We start from the raw sequence: 7,997 nt of genomic DNA on the forward strand, positions 1-7,997 counted from the left end.
TCTCAAGCCCTTACTTTACTTTCCTTCCAAGAAAGTAAAGTCGTCTCCGTGTTTGATTCACTCCTGAAAAGTCTGCAGCTTTCACAAGATAAACTGTGAGAAGAAATCTCTCTTCAGTGGCTTCACAAGCAGTAAAAGGTCTCTCATTAGCTCATAATAAGCCCCTTTGTGGGTGTGATTTTAACCTTCAGCTCCCAAAACCACAAAGCCAGTGTGGTCCTCCAGTTTAACTAAAGCACAAAGAAGAATATTGTGCCAGAGGGGGACATCTTCCAAACCACTTCCTGTATTTTAAAAAAGGGAACCATGAATCCTGATTTAATAGGAATAACAAACAGTAAAAAAAAAACATTAACCGGTAACTGTCATTAGAAATACAAAAGCTTCTGCAGGGCTTTTAAATCCTTCAAAATGATGAATCTGTCGATGCATTGAGGGCTAAATGAATGTGTTAACTAATGGGTGGATTCATTGATTTAAAGCACAGAAAAGAACATCTCTGAGTATCTTACTGACCTCTTTGTGGTAAAGAGGGATTTTTGCCAGTGGTCACTCACCATTCTTGCTATCTTCTTGGCACGTCACAAACATCACCTGAGCCAAGGTGAGGACCAGGCAGACGGTAATCCCAGAGCGAATCGAGGGGCCCATGTCTGCATGCCAGACATGCAGCGTCCTCATACAGAGACAGAGAGACAGAGAGAGTCCAACCCCAAGCTACAGCATCCAGACTGAAAAATCCAAATATCCCTGAGTGGAACAGGCTCCTGGATGAGCGATCACTGCGAACTGAAACAAGCTCCCTCGTCTCTTCTCCCCCTCCTTCTCTAACTCTCCTCCTCTTCTATCATCATTTCTTCTTGCTTCATTTAAAAGCCAACCTCCTCCTTGAAAGATGCAGCTAATTAAAGGCCGAGTTACATGAGACCAACCAAAACTCTTATGATGAATAAGAGAGGACGCTGCTGAAGAAAGAGTTTAGAAAGCACAAGTTGAGCATTTCCCTTCTGAATATCCACATGTAGGATTTATAGTTTGCTGCATGACCTTTTCTTTGCACTGAGATTCAAGACGAATGTCTGATTTATAAAGAGCCAGCTGATTTTTTTTAACCAAACTCTTCTCCAGCTTGCCTTAACACAAATGTATTTATTGAAATGCAGGCGTGACTTTCTGCTAAACCTGAAACAACGAAGTTACAAAAGTCTGTGCAGTGTGTTTTTCTGTCTACATTAAATTGGACTTGTTGACCTAAATCCGAACACTCCCTCCAGGTTGAGCGCTTTACAGTGTGCATGTTACATTGATCTGATGTGTTTTCCAGGACGAAGCTGTGCCAAGTCGTAACAGACCGTCAGTCCCAGAGGTCGAAAACAACACATATATCAAAATGTCTTCTTTGCTTTTCTCCTCCTCCATGTAGAATACTGTAACCCCAACAAGGGATTCAATCTTAATCTGAGTGATCCAAACCTTCCTGTCGTCCCATTTCTGCCCGTGCAGGAGGTAGACTTCGCTTGTTTTGTTTGCTGAACATCTCGGGTCAGGAAGCGTTTCAGGTGCTTTGGGAAACAGGCTGATTTCACATTACAGTCAGGACGGAGCCACAGGGGACGGAAAGTGAAGCAGATGGGAAGACAGTTGGACAGTTTAGCTTAGCATGCAGAGATTTTCATGCAGTGTGAAAAGAAAAGCGGTGGTAAGAAAACAACTCTTTTTAACTCTCATGTGCCCTGAGTCCTTGTGCGTCCCTCTTCAGATCCTTCACCTGTAGTTTAAAGCTATTTCAAAGTGATTACATGTCATGGGCTGTCCTACTTTGAACAGATTCTAACACGTGATTGTTATTTTTTTAACATTTGTGAACCCTCTTGTGGTTTTTTCGCACATGTACAAAATGTTCACGTTCAGCTGCAGGTGTAATTTCTACTTTACCTTGAAAGGTTCCTTCAAGAAGTCAGTGTGAGCCCATGTGTGAATGCTAAAGGAAATATATAATATAATATAATAAAATATAATATAATATAAAGGGAAATTGAAGCGAGGAGATGGGGATGAGAGTACGTTGTTTTCTAAGTGCTCGTAGTGAAGCTGATTCATTCTCTTCCCTGGTCGACCTACCACCCTGAGCGATAGATGTTCCTCTAATGTTGAAAAGCTAAAATGTGCTTCCTAGAAATGAGCAGACCTCCGTGAACCACGTGGTGAGAATTAGAGGGAGCGCGACGTATAGAGAACTACCTCAGCTTCTTACATGTGGCGTTTAAAAACCTTCCAACATCCCAGAAGCTATTTCTGGATGTAAAGACCAGACAGCAGAGTAACCACGACGAGATCAGCCTATGATCATGCAAGAAAGACACGCACATGCACACGCACGCACACACACACACACACACACTGTGAGGGAGGCCACCACTCATGAAGGTGGACATTATCCAAAACTAAAAGAAGCATCCAGAGAAAACATTAAGTCTTACTAAAACCCTGAACAAATCCCTTCAGATGTGTTTTAAGGTGTTTTAAGAGTAGATGTGTCAGACTAACATGCAGGTCGAGCTTTAGTTGTACAAATGTATGCGTCTGTTATTTGCTTTTTTTCCAACTCATTAGTCACGTGAAAGGAAGCAGCAAGCCTATCCAGTTGACACACACCCTGTCCTGTATTATCTTACACACTATCTGCATTATTTAACGTTTCACAGGTCGAAAAGAACACTCGCGAATTAGCCTCCCCATTCAGCAGTTCAACAGTTTGTGTGTCAGCGTACACGGCTTTGGAGGTTACTTCTTACCTAATTCGATACCTGTTCATCTTTGGACATGTTTGCAGCAGCCACTAAAAACTTTGTGAAGCAGGTAGGAGACACGGGGAGGTTGATCCCGGTGCCCAGCCTGAGCGAGGCGGACAGGTACCAGCCCCTCAGTTTGGTCACCAGGAAGAAGAAGAGACATTTCTGGAAGAAGTACAAGTACGCCTCGACACCCTTCTCCCTCAAAGATATCCTGGTGGGGGAGAAAGAGATCACAGCAGGTACAGTAATGTACCGATTAGTTACTTGACACTTTGGCTTATTTTTTATAAGAGATGAGGATTTTAGCTTCGTCAACCTTTAAGACACATTTCTTCCCTTAAGTAGCCTTAAAGATAAAACAATGTCATATATAAAGCATATTACTGTGTTTTAATTACACAACGATATCTATGATGTCAATACGTATGACACTTTAAAATGCAAGATAGGAATGAAGAGATTCTCTGAACGTAATACACTGTGAATAGACTTATAAAGTTCATTTTGAAATGATCCCTCTCTCAACTATATTTTTTATGGTTTTAATAATATTTTGGCAGAATTGGAGGATTTGTTTGAGGAGTTTTCACTCAATCAGCTGATTCTTCACATTTACCTCACGTCAAATTATAGTCTGAGAGAAAACTGTTACACTAAGAAAAGGAAAAAGGTCAGAGTGCTGGATGTTATTACAATATTGTATTAATAATAAATGCATTTTTGTTTCTTTTTTTTCAAGAGTTTCCTGGTTTCTTGTGGGACTCAACAGCTTTGATTCTTCTCACGCCACATTTTAAATATTTATTACTAACAACAATCCTAACCAAAGACCTGAGATACATGTGCACATGTGTGTATTACTGATTAGCTTGATTTGTTGTTGTTGTTTTTTTTTTAATAACAGGAGTGTCTTCTTATCAGCTCCTAAACTACGAGGACAAATCAGACGTTGCCTTAAATGGTCGATTAGGAAACCACCTCATCAACGACGTGGGGTTCAACATCAGTGGGTCAGACTCTGTGGCGGTCAAGGCCTCGTTTGGTATTGTGACCAAACACGAGCTGGAGGTGCCCACGTTACTGAGGGAGCTCAACTCCAGGTGACAACACAATGTATAATATATATAAAAATAATTATAATATGTGTTCAATGCTCAGCAGCTTTGAACAGCTGATGACTGAGTGTGAGGGGCCTTCTCTGTAACCAAAAACCTACTTTTTTTCTATTACCATTTTGAAAATGGTTATAGTTTGAATAAATGTGTTTTATTTATTTAAATTTGATATCTTGTTGATTATTGTTCATTCATATTTACCTATAAGTGCAGCTTTCAGTGGGTCCCTGACCTCTGACCTCCTTGTGACAGGGGGAACATGACAAGAGGGTTTTCCTGTGAATAACTAGAACACAGAATAAAGGAGATGAGGGGATTATTGTTGTTGCGTTGGCAAAATATTCAGCGACGAAGGCTAACATAAACCACCAAACAAGTAATTTTCTTTAAAAAATTAAGTTATTTAAAAACCCAAAAGACCGGAAAAAAACGAAAATATAAACATTAGCTTGTTAGCTTGTTAGCTTTTTAGCCCACAGGCCACCGGAAGTAAGACTCTACGTCAACGACGCAGAGAAACAGCTAGATTACCTCTATCTGTTGCTAACGAAAAACTCACCTTTAGAGTTCCAGTTTAGTTAATAGTACAGTTTAACCAAGATGTAAACATAATACGGTTTGTAATGTGTTTATAGATTCAAACGAAGAGGAGTTTGCAGTCAACAGAAAAAACCGCGCAAGTCAATTCCTGGTGTTATGGTTGAAAAAGTGACCGTGTTATCGAGTGTCTCTTATCCGACTGCGTCTGCAGCAGTTGTTAAGTCACATCTTTAATTCAGTAGATATTAAATGCATGTCTTATTAATGACTTTTGACATAGATGTAAATTAACCAAAAGCAAAACAAAGGTGTTCTTTATAATCACTGTCGTGTTTTACAGCAGTTGTAAACTACAGAAATCACAGACGCGCTCGCTCATAATCGCAAGGTCACCGATTAAACCGAAACACCGATATTAGCTGCCTTCAAGTGAACAGCCCAGAGTGGGAAATTTGATGATGATGCTTGAGTTGTGACCTTTGTCTGACCTTTATAGCAACAAAAGGTGGCAGAACCTTCAATGTTTCCATCTCTTTAAAAAAAAAAAAACATATCTCATCTCAAGCATCCTCATCCAATTTTTGAGGATAACCTTTACCTGTTTTTTTGTTTGTTTTTTAGGAAAGTGGACCTGGATCACTGCCTGGTTCGTCAGTCCAAAGAAAGTGGGCGCAGCGTTCTTTGTGTTGTAGCTGAGAGCATCAGAACAACCCGCCAGTGCTCTTTGACCGTCCACGCCGGGATGAGAGGAACTACAATGAGGGTACAAAACAAATAAATCATGCAATATACTCAAAATGCATGTGGTGAGATTTGCCAGTTTCTGTCTTAAAATCCTGCTTTCGTTCCCCCGACCCAGAATAGCTCCACCCATTCAGCTTGTCTGCCTTGTTATTAGAGTGGTTGATGAGCAGACGTCTCACACAGTTTTCTATTTATCTTCAGTTTCAGATTGACGACGGCAGAAATCCCAAAGGTCGGGACAAAGCCATCGTCATCCCTGCTCACACCACCATCGCCTTCAGCATCTGTCAGCTGTTTGTTCGACTTGATGGACGCCTCGGTAGGAAGGATACTGATCCAAACACGTTCATTAATACTACCTATGAAATCTCCTGCAGTGAGAGACATGTGGGTTTAGAGCAGAAATATATTCTTCTGTTCGAAGCTTTAAATGTAGTCTAAATAAGACCTAAAGTGCTGAAAGAGGAACCTGCACCTTTAAATTTAAACAGAAGTGTGATTAATCCACACACTTCCCCAGAAGCTTGATATTTCTTCTTTTGTGTCAGATATTTGTGTAGCTCCAGATTCTCAAGGGGGATTTGAGCGGGAGCAGATCAGGGAGCAGCTCGGCGGTGTCATCGGTCACTTCTCTATGGGTCGACTTCGCCGCTTTCTGTCTGGAATTGTGTACGGAAACCCCTTCAGAGCAGGTACTCCTCTCACTTCTTTTACATCATTGAGCCAGCAGTTCTCCTGCTTCATGTTTTTGTCTTTACCGTGCAGAGAATCGAACCTTCGAGGAGCTCACCCACTCAGACACCTACATGGACGACATGGTCACGGACTACTACGAGAAAGCAGCCAGCATGACGGACGTTTCCACCGCTTACCTGAGAGAGAGCTCCCACACCAGGGTCAACCTCCTCAAACACAACATCCCTAAGGGGCCGTGTGCACTCTGCGGCATGGGCACCCAGAGGCGGGAGACTGTTTACGGCTGTCTGGAGTGCACGACGGGGGGGCAGAAATACGTCCGCCTGCATGTGGTGCCTTGCTTTGACCTCTGGCACAAAACGCTGAGGTGAAAATGACAAGTTTTAATCATAAAAAAATATATATTCATCGGTTGTTGTTTTTTTCCAGTGACTTGGCAAGTACAAGTGTTTACAGAATATATTCTTAAAACCAAAACACCTCAAATCGTGACTTCAGCAAGAGCCAACAATTCAAATAAATGATGCAAACACTGACTTTGTGTCATCTCTTGTATCACAGTATAATTTTCTGTTCACATTTGGCACCCCCTTTCTTCTACACATGTCCTGTGTTTGCACCATAGCTGCAAGACGCTAAATAATTCAGCGGGGGTATTGGGTGAAAATGGACTGTTGGGATCATATGTAGGCCAGTGACAGCTGCCTTACGTTATGTTCCAAGTGTGTCATTTTATTTTAAGCAGCAATTGTGCTTCAATTATGTCAAATCTGAGTTTAAATGTTGGTAATGTAATTCCTCCTTCTACTTTTATACACTTTTGTTGCTGCTTTTAAGTCTTGTTTGTATCCATCTCTATGTTAAAACAGCTTTCTGTTCATATCAGATATGCTTCTCAAGGACACATTGAGCATCTGTTCTTTTAATTTTCCAACATCAGGCTATTTCAATCATAAGCAGACGAGGAGTTTATTTCCTTCTTACTGCGGTGGGTGACGATGCTACAACAAAATGAATATAATACATTTTTTGGTACATTAATTTTCACAGATTTCAGAACTTCTCAGTCCAGGTGAGACCTTTGAGTGCAAAATGTCATCTTAAACAATTTATCTAAGGCAGGATGGAGTGATTTTTTCTCTGATCCTGAAATGTAGTTTCTCAGGTCAGTTCACCCTCCGTGCCGCTAGAGGGCGCACTTTCAGTAAGTTTCTCTGAACTTACAGCGGATGTGTCGAGTGTCAACACACTGCAAACACATGTGGGGCCGTTCTGGAGATGAAGCATGTGCAATATTAGCCGGTTTCTGACATTTATACTGAGACATTTAAAGGATTAAGACGCGATAAATGCTTAAATCGTAAGGAATATTCACAATCATGAAGTTCGCGTACAGGGTAAGTTCAACTCTGCTCGGTTACTTAGCAACAGCCATGTGCCTTCCTAAAGTATAAGAGGAAATAAACAACTCAATTAAAGAATCATATAAAGCAGTTTATATTGATTAGGAAGCAAAAACAAAATCTTTCTATGCTTTGTCTTTTATTATTTTCATCATTTATTAAATGTTGAATTCTTATTGCTGTGCAGTATAGTCTCTAAATCATTTCCTCTTTCCTGTAACACACTTTGAACTGCAATAGAAATGTCTGAAAGGTTGCTTTTGATAACATTTGATTAATTGATTGATATTAAAGTCACACACTGTTGAATTTATTATCATATATGAATGGAGTTTGGGATGAATTTTACCTTGTGGTAAATATGAGCTCTTTAAATACAGAGATTAATCCTCTTTCTCTTTATTTGTAGTTTTCCAACCTGCTTGGAGCCGTTTATCGTCAGGGGAATTTGAATTTCTCCAGAGATGGCAATGCTGTGATCAGTCCTGTTGGAAACAGAGTCTCAGTCTTCGACCTGAAAAAGTGAAAATATTCAAAACTGTCATATTATTTCTCCATGTTTCATTCTTCTCTTTTAAACATCTGGATGTGATACAGAAACATGCAGTTAGATATAAATCACAAGGCTGAACTAAGTGTGACCTTTTTCTTTTATTCCCCAGCAACACGTCCGAGACTTTACCCATCTCAACCACCAAGAACAT

General features: G+C 40.5%; 2 protein-coding genes across 2 annotated transcripts in view; both read left to right on the forward strand.

Annotated features, from left to right (window-relative positions):
* The first annotated feature begins 2,797 nt into the window (after positions 1-2,797).
* Positions 2,798-6,426, forward strand: pjvk (pejvakin). Its single transcript, XM_079335950.1, has 6 exons — positions 2,798-3,034; positions 3,700-3,895; positions 5,072-5,213; positions 5,396-5,513; positions 5,743-5,886; positions 5,960-6,426. Exons 1-6 carry the CDS (start codon positions 2,824-2,826, stop codon positions 6,259-6,261), a joined length of 1,113 nt encoding a protein of 370 aa, XP_079192076.1. The 5' UTR covers positions 2,798-2,823; the 3' UTR covers positions 6,262-6,426.
* A 652-nt stretch (positions 6,427-7,078) lies between these two features.
* The window catches only part of pwp2h (PWP2 small subunit processome component), a 5,617-nt gene continuing 4,698 nt past the window's right edge, over positions 7,079-7,997 (forward strand). The window contains exons 1-3 of the mRNA XM_079336533.1: positions 7,079-7,287; positions 7,703-7,815; positions 7,956-7,995. Of these exons, the coding sequence (XP_079192659.1) occupies positions 7,270-7,287; positions 7,703-7,815; positions 7,956-7,995 (171 nt within the window). The 5' untranslated portion in view covers positions 7,079-7,269. The remainder of the gene's footprint in view (positions 7,288-7,702; positions 7,816-7,955; positions 7,996-7,997) is intronic.

This window comes from Symphodus melops (genome assembly GCF_947650265.1).
Source record: "Symphodus melops genome assembly, chromosome: 23".
Classification (NCBI taxonomy): Eukaryota; Metazoa; Chordata; class Actinopteri; order Labriformes; family Labridae; genus Symphodus; species Symphodus melops.